Source organism: Pipistrellus kuhlii, unplaced genomic scaffold (genome assembly GCF_014108245.1).
Source record: "Pipistrellus kuhlii isolate mPipKuh1 unplaced genomic scaffold, mPipKuh1.p scaffold_m20_p_4, whole genome shotgun sequence".
Taxonomy (NCBI): domain Eukaryota; kingdom Metazoa; phylum Chordata; class Mammalia; order Chiroptera; family Vespertilionidae; genus Pipistrellus; species Pipistrellus kuhlii.
Genome location: NW_023425540.1, coordinates 49,396,003 through 49,412,338, shown reverse-complemented (window position 1 = coordinate 49,412,338; position 16,336 = coordinate 49,396,003). Strand labels below are relative to the sequence as shown.

The following is a 16,336-nucleotide window of genomic DNA, read 5'->3' as shown; positions in this document are numbered from 1 at the left end:
TTTGAATCGTGGGGGATGCGAAAGTGAGCATATTTTTAAAGAATTGGGCATATTTAATTTTTATCCATTAAATCATTAATTTTCAGCAAAAAGAACCCTTGGACTGGAAATCACAAAATTGGAATTGGCTCCCTATTCTTCATCTCAGTAATATTTTTTAATCTTCTTGGAACACAATTAACCAAGCCTTAAATCAGATTTCTTTATTTGAATGTTTGCCGTTTGAAGAGCATTGATTTGTCTGAGAGCCTGAGGCCACATACAATTATATACTGCTTTTCTCTAGAGATAAACTAGCTCATTTCCCCCTAAACTTAACTAATCTTACAAATGATGTGAAGTTCTTCAAAGTGCCAATCCTTTCAACCCCCATGGGATGCTGCAATCTGTGTTATGGAAACGCTGACTGCTTAGATATGGGGAGAGTTGTATGCCCAATATTTGTTCACTATTAGAATTGTCATGCTTAATCAATTACTTCTTTCAGAGGGCTTTGAAAATGTTTGTAATAACTAAATACAAAGTGCTTATGAGCAAAACACTTTGTCTTAGAAATTTAGCGAGGATGTTTTCTCAGCGATCCTGGTGTAGGCAGTTTACCCCATGAATCATGTGGAGCTCCTGATCCTTGATGCCTCCAAACCATCAGCCACGGAGGAAGCCTTGGGTCGCCGCTGTGGCACTTGTCGCCCTGTACGTCCTCCGAGGCCAGGAAGTTGGCATTGCCAAAGGAGCTCGTCAACTCCTGGCTTGTCTTTAGCATGGATAAACCCGACCTGAGATTTTCACTCTCCGATTCCCTCACTCTGACTGTAAAGGTTCGGTCATTCTGGAAAAGCTATTAATGATAAAGGAGACATTATCACACTAGCAGTTATCTTTTTTTCTCCCTTCTTTCCCCTCATAAACACTTTTATCACACAGAGGAGAGAGGAGGAGGGGCAGAGAGCGGCTGACCTGGCTTTGGAGACCTCAGGAGCTCTGTTCCATATCTGCTCTGAGGATGAAAGGAAGCCTTTGTTTCTCTGCTCTGCACATTTCCAGTGCCTCTGAGGAAGAGAAGTTAGGAAAACGATGCTTGATTTCTATGTGTGGAATTTACTCAGGAGCAGGGAGGGGCTCTCAAGTGTAAATGTAATTTATCATTTTTTTCATGGAAATTTCTAAGGAAAGAAAATATATAAGATTTGCAGGCTTCTGGATGGATTTCCTCTGGGATATTTAAAAAGCCAACATAAATATTTCAGCAGCAGTGTTAATGTTATTGCATTCAAACGTTATAAATTTGCTGCTATCTGATGTTGGCAGTCGTATGTTCAGCCTCACAAAGTCATTGCCCACTTTCTCAGGAATCCAAGACCAGGGGACATTGAAGGACAGGCCCCGGACCTTAGGTTAGCTTTTTCATTGCTACTCCCCCTAACCACAATGAAGGAGAATTTCATTTCTACACATCACCCACCCACTTTGATTGCTGAAGATTAAGTGATCCGGAAGTAAAAAATATATAAACCAAGATCCATGTCTCCAGGCTGAACACCAGCATATTGTGAAAAGCTCCCATTAAAGAACCATGGCAGTAAAATATGAATGGTCCATACAACTGAAGAATTCTTTCCCTGTCAGTTACATAATCTTGCCTGGTTATCATTGGAACCAGAACAAAGTCATCATTTTAAGATGTCAATAATACCCTAAGGCAGCCTACGTGGGCAACCACTCATATTAATGCCGCTATCAACAAAATCCTGTGTGAAGGCACAGGAATTTCTGTTTTGGAATCATTATTATTTTAGTGAGGATATAACCTGTCAACAATCTAATGGAATGCCAGATTTAAATTGATTACAAAATCCTCTTCCTTCTGAATCGTGGAGAGATTAAGGATTTTATGCCAAATCAACGGGAGACTTGGTTGTGGAATACATACCTGAAGTGTTAGGCCAGTAGAAGGATCACTGTAGGGCCATGGTATTAATTTGTGATCACCCAAATGAGAGGAGGGAGCTTCCATAATTCTTTCCTTTTCTGCTTCCTTCCCCAGGGCACCTTGGACGACGCTGACGACCCCAGCACCAGCATCGGCGCCTACCACTACATGCTGGAGTCCAATATGGGGAAGACCATGCTAGAATTTCAGGTGCCTGACTTCCTGTCACTTATTTATTTTGCTACACAATCTAAAAGCCTGGGAGAATGCCACTCTTATCATGAACACCCTCTGTCTCTCAGGTCTACTTTTTAAATTTGTTTTGATCATTTTCATTTAATCCTCTTAGAACTTAGCATGGTAGCTCCATCTTAGACACGCCTCAGTGGGTTAAAATAAGCATGCAAACAAGGCACAATTTTTGCTTTCTTAAAGGGAACTAAAACATCTAAGAAATAGGGAATACAACCAATTTACAACTATATCATTTTACCAACTTTTCAACACAATGTCCCCCCTTCAACCAAAATAAGCAGTTTGAAGTGTTGGTTGTGACCATTGGTTCTTAATTTTCAGAAGTCATAGATGCAGATGCCTGTAATGTATATTAAACAATGTTGCCCTCAGTTCTAGTATTTTTATTAAAGGAATCTGACACCTCCTATCATTAAATAAAAAAATTAGCAAGCTATAATCCTTTTCATCCACTGCAGACAGCCATAATAGAGTTGAGGAACTACATTACCTATTATTTCCAAATTAAATAATATGTCAATAACAATAACAATAAGGACTATAGCTAACACTGTTGGATACTTATTATGTCTGGCACTGTGCTAAACATTTTACAAATATCGCCATAATTTAACCTTCAAAATCTGCATATAAGTATGTACTATCTCTTCACATTATCACTGAAGGAAGTGTACCATAGAGCTTAGCACATGGCAAAGCCTAGGTTCACACCCAGGCCATCTGATTTCTGAGCTCACACCCTTAACTATTATCCTATATTGGGCTGGACAGGTGAAAATTCACTTGTTAGACATGAAGAGTTTGCCCTCTAAAAAACTAAACTTGAATGCAGTTAAATATCTACATACATGCATAGCTAGTGGGAATCAATATGCAATGTCATAATGAAGAGTTTTTGCCCCCAGTATTTCTTTCTTTCTTTCTTTCCTTTTCTTTTTTTTTTTTTTTTCTTTTTCTTTTAGATTAGATCCTAAGAAGCACTCAAAGATATAAAGTTTAATGGACAAAAATGCTCATCATGAAATAATTTAAAGCAGTGTTACAGGTCAGCCTGCAGGCACTAACTTTCAAATACCTTCTTTGGTACCTTTCAGCTCTTTTCTAAACTACAATAATATAGTCACTGCCCAAGTGGATGTGTCCTTCCTGCACATTTAAAAAATAATAAACAATATTCCTCATCAGTCCCTAGTTTGATGAAGCAAAAATACTCTTTCTTCAAGTTGTCCTAGGAAAATCTCATTCATCCAGTTTTCTCCTTAAAGGGCCATGGGCTCATGGACCTTTGATGTTGCTTTCCTTGGTTTGGAAGAGACCAGGTATCTTTAAAGACTACCCTGTGGAGCAGACAAAGGTACACATAAGCTCATTGGTTCTGAGCCCAGGCTTTGGAGGGGGCTGGTCCCTTTCAGCCTGGCTGGTCTTCTCACCTCTGAATCTGCTTCCTCACTTGCATATAAATCAGCGAGCATAATAGCAGTGGCATTTCCTCATAGTACCATTATGAAGATTAAATGGAACCATGTAGAAAGAGTCCTGAACAGTTCCTGGCATGTTGAAATGCCCAATGAAGATTAACAAACCTTATTATATAACTTTCTGAAGGACTTCTTTATGCCTGAGGCTCCTGGGTAGATCCTCTTGACAATTTTATATAAACTAAAGGTTTCAGATGAGGACAGGGAGCTTCCCTGCATGAACATTTCAGGATCCTTGCTGTAGAATAAAAAGGTGGGACTGTAAAGGGTACTACCCTTACCCCCAGTAACAATCTAAAGTCAAACAGAAAAAAATAATAAAGGGAGGATCATAACACAGGAGAGAGAACACAAACTTTTAAAGACTCGTATGTGAAGCTGGCTCTACCACTTTCCGCCTGTGAACTGAACTATTGTGAGGTTCAGCTTTCCATATGTAAAATAAGAATTATAATGCCCATTGTATGGGATTTTTGTGGGACTTACATAATATGACATTTATCAAGTGTCTAGCATAGTGACTTTCTCAAAGAACCTCATTTTTATTTTAAAAAAATATATTTTATTGATTTTTTACAGAGAGGAAGAGAGGGGGATAAAGAGTCAGAAACATAGATGAGAGAGACTCATCGGTCAGCTGCCTCCTGCACACCCTCCACTGAGGCACATGCCCCGGACTGGAATCGAACCCTGGACCCCTCAGTCCGCAGGCCGACGCTCTATCCACTGAGCCAAACAGGTTTCAGCAAAGAACCTCATTTTAAAAAGTTTCTTCCTTCTTAACTCAGACCCAAAATATATAGAATGAATGTTGCCTGCCTCAGTACTAAGTAGCTTGTATATGATTTAATATCTATTTTCAGAAAATCAAGAATGATTTTTTCCCCATTTTAAACGAACATTTATTGACCCCATATTAAATGGGATACGTTTAAGGAATGCACCACCTCTGCCTGTGGACAGTTCCCTGCGCTGTACCGCTGGGTACACCCTATAGCTCACTTGTCTTGTACAATTATTCACTCTTCTGTAATGGAATAGCAGGCTTGTGCAGAAGCTCAGAATCTTCTCAGACAGTTGTGGTTAGCAGAGCCAAGGCCACAGCCAATGGAGAATCTGCCTCATTTTAAACGAGCGTTGAGGTGACCTTGTCACTTTCTGTGGAGGTGCTGGTCTCCTCTGGTGTGATGGGCTCTTCCAAATAATCACCAGTGACATCACTGTGGCCTCCTCAGTGGCTTCTCCACAGAGCTGGAGGTGTTTGATTCCACGTCATAGACAAATCCCAAACCTGTGTGTTCTCTAAGTAATCATCAGTGGTCCACTCTGTACCACCAGTAAGGTCTAGGGACGGAGGCGATTCTGGGTCAGTGGTTGGTATTAGTTCAGCCTGTAATCTTGAGTCACTGGAAATGTCTGTGTCTGAGTCAACGTCCACGTGTGGGAGTATCAAGGGAAGAAGCAGGCAGAGAGGATGTGGGCTTCTTGATCCTGGTGTGGGCTGGGAGCGGCAGGGAGGGCAGGAGGCTGGGTACGGTGAGGAGCCAGGTTGCATGCCCTCAGTGCCAAGAATGATTTTTGAGTGCCATTGAGGTAGTCTGCCAAAGATGGGAGGCAAGATTTTCTTTTTCAATCATTAAAATTCCATCCAAGTACTATGAAAGGCTACACTAACCACCTTTCAGTAATACTTCAATTGCCTGGGTATAGGTTGTGTTTCTTGTGTGGTCTATGTAGTAAGACATTTAACTATGTGAAATAATTGCAATCGTGCTGGAAATGCTTCATAAATTCACAGAGGGGAGGCTGGAGACAGGATGGGGTACAGAGGGAGGAAGAGGAAGATGTGAGGACAGGGAAAATCCAAAATCCCTCTCCCCGGTAGGGATGCTGGCAACCCAGGAGGAGGGCCTGGAGCACAGACATCCCTTTCTTTCCCACCAGCTCCATCGCCTGCAGGGCCTGCACACTCCTTGATGGTCAGGCTTAAATGCATTGTCTTGTTTCTGCACATGATGGGAACTGACCACAGCCGACCCAGCAGTCAGTACCCCTGGTGGGTAATAGATGTGTGCTTACCCACAGATGACTGCCCCGAATAAAAACAAGGCTGGTGTCTCCTGACTGCCCGCAGGCTTTCCCGGGGCGCTGTCAGGGAGGCAGGGCACAGGGGAAACCTGATAGGCTTCTGCTTACCTTCACTCGGGAGGGAAGCCTGGATGCCTGTGTTGAGGTAGCCTTGCCTTAGAGAAAACTGCCTGGTGTGTGGGGGAGGGATGGTAACAGCACTAGCCACTGGGTCTTGTCAAGGTCAGGTTCGAGGCAGACTTTGACTGACGCCGGTTAATATATTTATTCTGCAGCCTAATGCAATCCCAGGACGAGTTGTTTATTTACATCTTTGCTAAATTCTCCAGGTTGCTTTTTAAAACCTCATCTCATAAACAAATTTCCTTTTAAATCCATTCTCTTGGGTGGGGAGATGGTGCCCACCTGTTTTTCAAGTTCTCCATTTATAGTGTTTGTTTTTCTTATTTCTGATGAATCGCAGAGCCAAGCCAGTCTCCCAGACGTAGTTCCAGAGAGAAACAGTGTGCATTCCCCCCCTCCCCCTCCCCCCTCCCCGCTGAAGGGCCAGTGTTTCCATCAGGAAGCACTGTGAGGACAGAGCCCAGTTGTAGTTGGTTAAAATGGAATGAATGACAAAATGAACCAAGAAAGCTGTAAATTTTTCTTGAAGAGAAAAAACACACACACACAAGGCTTGATTTTCCCCCCACTTTATTTTAATTTTACTTTGCTGATCAGGACTAACTACATAATTTATGGGACTCATGGCAAAATGAAAATGCAGGGCCTTTTGTTAAAAAACTGCTAAGAATTTCAAGGCAGTGGGTCATTACACCAAGCTCAAGGTCCTAGGTGACTGCACAGATCACAAGCTTACAAAGCTGGCTTTGACCATGAGACAGACCCATGAGAAGGGTGAGACTAGGTGAGAGAAGAGTTAGGCACTCATTTCAGGCATTTAAAGGAGTGTAAAAAAACTCAGTAATCAAGACGAGTAGTAGTATAACACAACGTTGCATAAAGTCAAGACGTGCAAATATTCATGACAAACAAAATATCAAAATTTTAAGTAATGACAGAATTTTAAATAAAAGACCCTGAACTTGCATGACTCACCTTAAACTTGCTTCATTCACCTAACCCTAATCCCAACCCTACCTTTAGGCCAGCTGCTTGTTCTTCTCTCAGGATGCCCAGACTCCCCAGGAGTCTAGATCAGTCTACAGAACAGATAACCACCCTAGGAAAAATCCTTTGAGGAACAGGACAGAAAGTTCATTGAACATGCTTCCTTTAAAGGGACAGACTTTTGACAGGTAGAAAACAAGTCTGGAAGACCAGGCAGCAAGGAATCCTGGTGATAGGAGGGAGCCGCCCTCTCTTAGCCAGTGTGCAGTAATGCCAGGATTTTCGATGGAATGAATCAATGGGAGGCACACAAGGATTTCCTGGGTTGAGCCTAGGGCTCATGCAGCTTCGGGAGGATCTGAAGATAATGAGGGGTCTTATGAGGGGAAATAAAGAATTGGGACTATGTGCATAATGATAGCAAGATTCATATGTCTAAGAGGAGGGCGAGACTTAGATGGGAACATAGTGGGAGAAGGCAGAAAGAAGGTCATCTCCGCTGAAGGACTTTAGAAACAAGAGCAACACTTGAGGAAGAGGAGCTTGTGTTACTTGAAGAGAAAAAAAAAATGCTTGGTGATGGATCAGACATTTAGGTAAACCAGAGCGGTTGAGGAGGATGACCCTCGTCCTACAGGCAGAAACAGTTCAAGCCTGAGGGTTTTGAGAGATGTAGGTTGCCAAGGTACGTGAGAAAATCTCTGGTTCTGTTTGCAGCAGAATTTGTGGGTTTGAAAGTCTTAGGGGGATTGCCATGTGGAATGGCAAGAATTCATTGGAAAAGGGGGTTTGTGAATAGATAAAAACAAGAGCCTTATAGGCCTTGGAGGAAGAATGTGTTATCAAGGCAACAGTTGTCAGAACATGGAATAAGATCCCTGTTAGCAATAGGTTATTTCGCTAACTGTGCTGCAGAGAGTAAGGACAGTGCCAGCAGGGCCAGTGGAAGCCACAGAATAAACTTGGCGTATCTTCTGGATTATCAACTTTACATGAAGACTGGGGGTGAGGAGCGCAGGTGGCATTTATTTTATTTTTTTTAAAAAATAAATATATACCTGGCCGAATAGCTTTGGTTACACCAAGGTTGTGGGTTTGATCCCTGGTCAGGACACATACTAGAATCAACCATTGAGTGCATAAGTAAGTGACAACAAATAGATGTTTCTCGCTCTCTCTCTCAAGAAAAGATATACATAAACAATAGAATATAAAATTTAAGTGGAGAGTTAGGTTAAAACATAAAACAAAACGTCTTATTAGTAAATATTAGCCCTCCTGTAACACCACAGAGACTGTTTCATATCAGTGCACGGAGTGTTCCTGTTCGTCTGTGTGGCTGTGAACTATCAGTGAGTAGATTTGAAGGCCAGTTGGGAAGAGCTGCACAAATCCATCTTCCTCAGTCGCTTGGGTTTCTTCGATAAAAAGCACAGTGGTGAGCGAGGTTAGGCAACACTTGGTTGTGGTTATAGAACAGACCACTCTCACTTTTCCAAATTAGCATGGTGATGTGACAGAGTGAACATCTGGAGGGGGGCAGGGAGAGGCGGAGGCGGGCAGGCATGAGAGGAGCAGCCTCTTTGGCAAGGGATCCAGGGCCCTGGGCAGGCGGTGGGCTCTGTGTTTGGGGCAGGAGTGATTCTGCTAGTTTGCTTTTACTGAGGTCTCTGGTGGATGCTTACTGTGCAGAAGAACAAAATCCCAAACTGGATCCCAAACTGAAAAATGTTACAGTCTAATGGCAATTTCTAACATAATAATAGTGCTATTTGCTCTTCTGCTTGCCTTATAGCTTTAAAATTTACCCAATAATCCTATAATGTGTGAAATCCCAGAATGACTTTGTGCCTCCTGATTTTCATAATGAAACCTTCTTTATTATGAGGTAAAGACAGTGAAAGTCAGCTTTTTTGAATGGGCAGTTGGACATCTGTCTAAATGTAAGGTTTTCATAACTGGTTTTTATGACCAGGAAGTTCATTGATTATGTTGTTATTTCCTGATGGTTTTAATCCACAATAAATGTCTCTGACCAAAAAGAAAAGAAATACAGATAGCTTCAGTGGACGACTGCCAGCTCTAATCACATTAGAGAAATAACATCATCAGCACGATCATTCCTTTTAGCTTGCCCTTGATACCGTGCAGGGCAAGGATGAAGCTCATAGAAAGTGCAATGCTGTGCTCAGCACTGGCCATTGGAAACTGTGGGTGTAATTTTTTAATCTTTATTGCTAAAAGCATCGATCCTATCCAGCCTTCCCCACCTCCCAACCCAGGTCCTCACCATGGTGGGTGTATTTTAATGTCAGTTCCACTGTAGTATTCATGTTTTAAGGAATTTTCTTGACTGAATTTATACGTTTGGGAGTATTTTTACAGTATTTATAGTTTGCCTTTTATATGTTTTCTATTTATTTTTTTTAGTCCTGATTTTTTTAATTTAATTTTTTCTTTAATATGTAATGTTGTCACATGATTCAAAATTCAAAAGGTGCAAAAGGGTGTCAGAGGAAGTTCTCCCTCTCACTCCTGTCCCCAGGCATCCCAGTTCTCTCCTAGGGGGCAACTAATGTTACCTGATTCTTCAGTATCTTGTCAGAACTCTTCTAGGCATTTACAAGCAAGTATTTATGGAGATCTCCTATTCTATTTTTATCAACTAGTAGCACACAGTATACTGGTTGTGCACTTTGCTTCTATTTTATTTTAACATAATACATCACGAGATTCTTCACATTAGAACCTAGAGAAGCTCCCCATCCTTTCTTTATGACTGCACCGCATTCCGTGGTGTGGATGTGTTGTAGGGGAGGAAAAGCAATTTTTCCTGAACACTTCTGAGTTCTTAGCTAAGACTCCTGTAATAAAATACAGATTAACAAAAGAAAAAACACGTTTATTGACATGTATGCCCCGTGTATACATGAAAAAGACCTGGGAAAAATGAATACATCCTTTTAGGATTCAGGATTAAATACCATCCTAATAGGGAAAGAGGAAGGGGATGTAGGCTTCTTAGGGAAAGTGGGTACCTTTAAAGAAGGATAAACAGGCACTTAGAAGAATAAATGTGACAAAGCCTGTGTGGGTGTGGTGTGGACTTCCAGTTTCCTCTTCTGTGATGAGTCCTCCTTCCCAGGTTAGTGCAACGCCCTGGGAGGGGATTTATGACAGCCAGGTGCCTTTTGGAGGATGTGTCTTAGACAGGTAAGAGGAGCTCAGAGAGACCCTCTCTCTATGTTTGCTGTTTTTTAAGTGCCTTCAGCTCAAAATAATCAATGTACCAAAGTGGCATACTTTGTGGTGTCATGTCCTAAATTCATATTTTGGGTGGCATATTCTGCTGCCCTTCAATACTTGATTCAGCCGTTCATTTAAAAATGAACATTTGAGATATTTCCAGTCTCAGGCAATTTCAAAAATCGCGATGCCTATAAATCATTCTCAGGTGCGCTGGCCTAATTTAGATAGTTTTTAATGTTGAAAGATATTTATATATTATTAAGCCATTTTGTTGTGCAAATATGGATGTCGCAGGAAAGGGAAGGAAGATTGCCCCAGGAGCCTGGACTCCGGTGTTTGAAAGCCTCAGACGGTCCTGACTCTCTTTTGTGTCCTGTTTCCCTGGCAGAGTTGGTGGTCAGAGTCACGCCCTGCTCAGCTCTCACTGAGGCACTTTTTTCACGTTTCTGCTTTGAGACTAATGACGGGTGTTTGGGTTTTGCAGGAGCTGATGACCATTTTCCAACTACTGCACTGGAATGGGAGCCTAAAAGCCCTTCGCGAAACGAAGTGTTCCCGACAGGTGAGGTTTTACCACCCAGGATGGCCTCGTGCTGTACAGACAGATCAGATGGTCATGATGTCTCTAGGAGGTTTCCTTTATTTGGACTTCTTCCTGTTAAACTTGGTGCTTTGTTTATTGAGTAAACTTGGTGCTTTGTTTATTGAGGACACATGAATAAGTACACATAACTATCCTATATAATAAAAGGGTAATATGCAAATTGACCCTAATGGCAGAATGACCACTCAACCAGTCACTGTGAGGCTCACTGACCACCTTTTGGTCTATTTCCCCGGCCGGCAGGCTCTGATCGCCGGATGGCAAATGTGAAACCGGGGGTAGGTGGCAGCAGGGGTTGGGGCTGGCTGTGGGAAGCTGGGGGAGATGGCCCTGGTCGCAGGCCAGGCCTAGAGACTATACCCGCACATAAATTTTATGTGCCAGGCCTCTAGTGTGTACATATATAACAGTCCAGTTGAGTCAGGCACTGACCAAATATGCATACTGAGAACACTGACTAGGCATAGGACTGACTTAGATATTTGTACTGAATGACGCCAAAGGAAGGGATCATTGAGACAGACTTGACTTCTAAGGCAAATTGTGGAATTCACTCCATGTACCTGCCCTCCTGTTAGAGTGTGCGCCCTCCTCAGCTCTGCAGTGCGGAAGGAAACCTGAGCGTGCACCCCGTGGGGACCTCCGCAGTGAGGGGAGCTAAAGTTGACGATAGCAGGACTTTTCTCACAGCCACCGAAAGTCCCCCACGGGCAACAGAAATGCTTGTAAAAGTGGGCAAGCTGGCATCCAACCGCCCCAACGTTTTTGGTCTGGAAATTTCTTCTTTATCTTTAGAGACAGGGTCTCACTATTTCTTTGCTACCTATGAGAAGCACCCTCCCCCTCCCCCCCTTTTTTTTAAAGGCAAATGCCAACTCCTTCCTGTGTACTTAATGGTTTTCACTCACTATCCTCCAAGATTTATCCTTCCTTTACCCACCGTTAGACTTTGAAAGATGGAGTTTATTTTTAAGAGTTTGCTAACAGGAACTTGCAGGAGGAACAAAGCCTCCACTCGTCAGCACGATGAGGTGGATGTAAGCATTGCCATGCACTGTGGCCCCAGGAGCTTTTAGTTGTTCTTTGCGTAAAAAGTCTGGCTTTCAAAATGTCAAGGATGGAAAAGAAATGAGTAGCTGACAATGGCTTTGGTTATTTTTCCTTTTCCTTTGATTTTACAAAAGGCCTTTGAAATATCCGGGGTTCGTTATAAACACTTTTCCATGATTGTTTTTAATTTGTTAAGGTCATAAATAAATACCATATGTTCCTGAAAATAAAAATAAGCAATGCATTCACTCCACGAGATCTTCTTAAAGTGTCTCCATCGAACCTGCACACGATGTTACAATGCACTGGCAAATTTTTCACACGCGAACTGGCAGTTAGTGACTAACTTTTAGTTGTTTACAGGCGTAAGAAACCATGTCCATGAAGGTGCCATTAGGATATCAATAATGATAATGCCTACATTCCATAATACGTTTTAAAAGTTATTACCGTCGTTTCTGTGAGCGATTTAGACCGTCATCTTCCTTATGCCAACAGCACACTTTCTACCGAGATCAGACCTCTATTTTGTGAATAGCATTGAGTCTTCCTGGTGGTAGTGTTTTGACTTAACCTGGAGTAACTTTGCTTTGCTGCACCAGCTTAGTCCTTCGTTTTCTGTCAGAAGTATGGCATGGGACTTGGCTATAGTTTGTGAACATCAAAGAGGCCTGGTGGCTGGTAATACCTTCGTGGATCAGGAGGAGGGGTGGAGGCAGAGGAAAAGAGGCGTCGGGAGGCCACGCACTCAGGTGCCTTTGGTGCTCTGTACTCACACTCAGGACCTTGTCTCTGGCCCCCAGGAAGTCATCTCCTACTACTCCCAGTATTCACTGGATGAAAAGATGCGCAGCCACATGGCCCTGGACTGGATCATGAAGGAGCGGGAGTCACCAGGAATCCTGTCTCAAGAGCTACGAATGGCTCTGAGGGAGTTGGAGGAAGCCAGGAAAGCGGGACAAGAACTACGGTTTTACAAAGAGAAGAAAGAAATCCTGAGTTTAGCCCTGACTCAGATATACAGCGACCCTGACACTTCCTCACCCAGTGATGACCAGCTGAGCCTCACGGCCCTCTGTGGCTATCACTAGCAAGGCCAGCTTCCAAGTACCAGAGGCTGGCTGAGGCCAGACTCTAACATCAGGAAGCTGACTGAAGAAGGTCATCAGAGGCTTTAGTTCCCCATAGTTGATACCTGAAGGCTGTACTAATCCTCTCCACCCATTCCCTTCACAGAATCTGAGAGCAGTCAGGCCCTTTTAGGATACAGTGTTTTTTTCATCACACTCACAGTAGTTCTACCTCAGAAGGAAAGGATGGAGACAGGTGGTTTGAAAAATATTTGCCAGGGCTTGCTCCAACCTAAGGGCTGGTTGACATGTGACTTGCTAGATTATATATGTTGTTTCAAAGAATGGGTCAGGGTAGCATCCCCTCAAAGAACATCCGCCAGGACTGGGGGTGAGAGAAAGCATGATAGCAATTTTCAGTAAATAAAAAACATGGATTGGAATTAAATAAAAAATATGGATTGTTGTTGTTTTTTTCAAATATTCAAAGTTCAGAATTTCTTTCTAAACTTGGTAAGCTAAAAGAGTGTACCCTCTATTGGCTATAATCCAAAACCACAAGGGGGATTTTTATCTGGACATCTCACTATCGAAGATCTTGAAATGGTAATATCCTGTTTCCCCGAAAATAAAACAGTGTCTTATATTAATTTTTGCTCCCAAAGATGTGCTAGGTCTTATTTTCAGGGGATGTCTTATTTTTCCATAAAGAAGAATATGGTACACATTTATCGTAACATGAAAATAAAGGAAATTTATTACCTGTATACTGTACAGTAGTACGGTAGTTGTCAACACAAACCAGACAAACTGTGAATCCTACAGTATCAAGAATTTACTCATTTATTCAATGACAATCATGTCATCATCTTCTGGAACATCATCATAACAATCCAATTCTTGAATTTCCTGGTGAATTTCTTGTGACTCCGTTTCTTTCAGAATCAGTGGACCAAATCTCTCATGTTTAGCCTAGGGGGGTTTTATTTATATTTCACTCAGAAGGAAACTTGTAAGTAGGTCTTATTTTCGGAGGATGTCTTATTTTCGGGGAAACACGGAAGTATGAAACTACTAAAAAAAATTAATGTGGTTTAAAATGCTCTTGTGATAATTTTTTAAAAATCTACACTTGTTCATATGAGGATAAATATCACTCACAATGGAACCCTCAAGAAGAATTCTTCAAGAATTAATATTCAATTTTTATGAGTTTTACAATCAGTGATGTTCATTTATAATTTGCAAATAGATAACTTGAATTGATTTGTTTTTATTTTTTCTGCCACAGTCATATATCAATAATGGAGAAAGTTATTGGCATTTAAAGGTTGAAACATTTTGGAGAAATCATTAGCATTTAATGATGTTTGCTCTGATTAGTTTCTCATGCTTTAGAGAGAAATCTTTAGTGGCCTTTGTTGTTGTTCAAGAACATAAGCCACCGGTAGCTCAATTTATTGTCATTTTTAAGTTTAAATGGCTGGACTCTTCTTTAAAGAAGGTTGAGACATTGCCACTTCTCTTTGAAAAGGGCTTGGATCAGACAACTGGTTAGAAAACCAGAAGCAAATACACACTAAATTTTAGGTGGTCACTCAAATTTAAAAATGACAGCAGTGACAATTTTAAACAGGTAGGTATTTCCATATCTGACATGAAAAGGATTACCTTGCATTGAGTCCAATAATTCAAATGAAAGAAAACTATTTTCTCAATCTTAAATAAAATTTCTTTTTCTTCTTATTTAGACAAATGCAAACTAACTTTCCCGAAAGCTAAAACTATTGTTATTACTTTAAGCTTACAAAAAACATGATACTTTAGCTTTATATCTATACATACAAAAGTATTTAGCACTCCTTAAATCCCCATGAAAATTACTGTATGCTGGTAATATATTTTGAAATTAGCCATATTAATAAAAATTAAATTCACATATTATATTTCCCACACTAGGGGAAAATTTACCAACATATCCGCCCTACACTAATGTTTTGAAAAGGTGAGAATATATAATATTATATAAATTTTATTTAAAAATTATTGTTTTAACAAAAATTGCATTACTCCACATAATGAGGCTAAATGTCACTCACCTAGAAGAAAACTTTATTCTCTTATATTCCCATAAAGGAATTAGAGTTAGTGTTTGCACGTTGGCTATATTTTGAGGAAATTTTTTCTACTGTAATTTTTTATCAAGTCATCACTCTACCATTTGAGAAAAGCCGCAATTTCAATGTTGAGTGCAATTAAAGGGAGGCCTACCTTTACTGTATTTGCAGCCTTTGACAATGACCCCCTCAAGCTGACACTATCTAATTAGATGCAGGAACAGGAATCAACTAGGAAAATATCAAATTTACTTTCTGTCTATAATCAGAAAACTGCATCCACTATCAGTTTTTCTGGGCTAATCAACACTGACCACTATTCCTGGAATAGCATGGAAGCTAAGCAAAAGAAATAAGACTTAGGTTCCCTGCTACTGTTGGTCCCTCCAGTGCTTATTTATAGCAAATCATCTTGAGCTAAGACATAATGGCTGTCAGTACCTCACAGAAACATCTGTAATCCTGGCCCAGAGAAGAGCAGAGCTGAAGAGCAACATGTAATATTATTTTTCCTTGTCTACATCCTGTTTTCCATAGCACACTGCATTGAAGGGGATCAGAGTGAAGGGTGCTCAATTTAAGTATATGAAGTGCTGAGTCCTAACCTTTTGTGGTTATCGACCCTTTGAAAATCTAATAAAAGCTATGGGCCTTCTGGGAAAAACAGAACTAAGTATATACATTTAAAATTAGTTTCAGAGAGTATGTGAACCTCCCCAAATTTCCATAGATTTCTCTTTCCCAGAAGCCCCAATTTACAACTCAATTTGAGCAGGTGCTCACAATCTCATAAACCTTTCAGCCAAAATTGAACCTAGCTCAGACATCCCCCTGTGGAGCCTATTTCTAAGATAAATGCCATCATCCTTAAATATAAAGATGCACTGTATTTAGACAAGAGATAAGTTTAATTTTCACAAAATCCAAACACACCAGATTGTTAAACTAGCTGCTAGTGTTAGTTTATCAGAATAGAATAAAATTTAATAAAGTCATTGTTCCTCTAGTGATCAGAATTTAGATGGCCATTTGTTCTAAAGCTATAGTCCACTGATAACATTTGCCGTTAAAATCATTCACCTATTTCGAACAATAGATATTCTTACATCAACATATATCTACATCAACCATGAGTCTGATCAGCTAGGTCTCAGGAAAAAGAGAAAGAAAGCATAAACACTTCCGTTTCTTTAGGGAAAGCTTTTTAAAGCTTACAGGTGTTGTAAGTGACTTTATCTCTGAAATACTTCAGAGAATTATGGCTTATACCATACTATGCCTTTCTTTCTTGCTGAAGGACAAAGGAAGTCATACTAAGAATATTTGCGCTATCCTTGACTATGTTCTCAGGTAACCACTATTCCAAATACTACCTCTTATATATT

At 40.9% G+C, this 16,336-nt stretch overlaps 1 protein-coding gene across 1 annotated transcript in view; it reads left to right on the top strand.

Moving 5' to 3' along the window:
• The window catches only part of LIX1 (limb and CNS expressed 1), a 49,447-nt gene extending 36,147 nt beyond the window's left edge, over window positions 1–13,300 (top strand). Inside the window, exons 4-6 of the mRNA XM_036409603.2 lie at window positions 2,045–2,140; window positions 10,595–10,672; window positions 12,568–13,300. Of these exons, the coding sequence (XP_036265496.1) occupies window positions 2,045–2,140; window positions 10,595–10,672; window positions 12,568–12,855 (462 nt within the window). The 3' untranslated portion in view covers window positions 12,856–13,300. The remainder of the gene's footprint in view (window positions 1–2,044; window positions 2,141–10,594; window positions 10,673–12,567) is intronic.
• The last annotated feature ends 3,036 nt before the right edge of the window (window positions 13,301–16,336 follow it).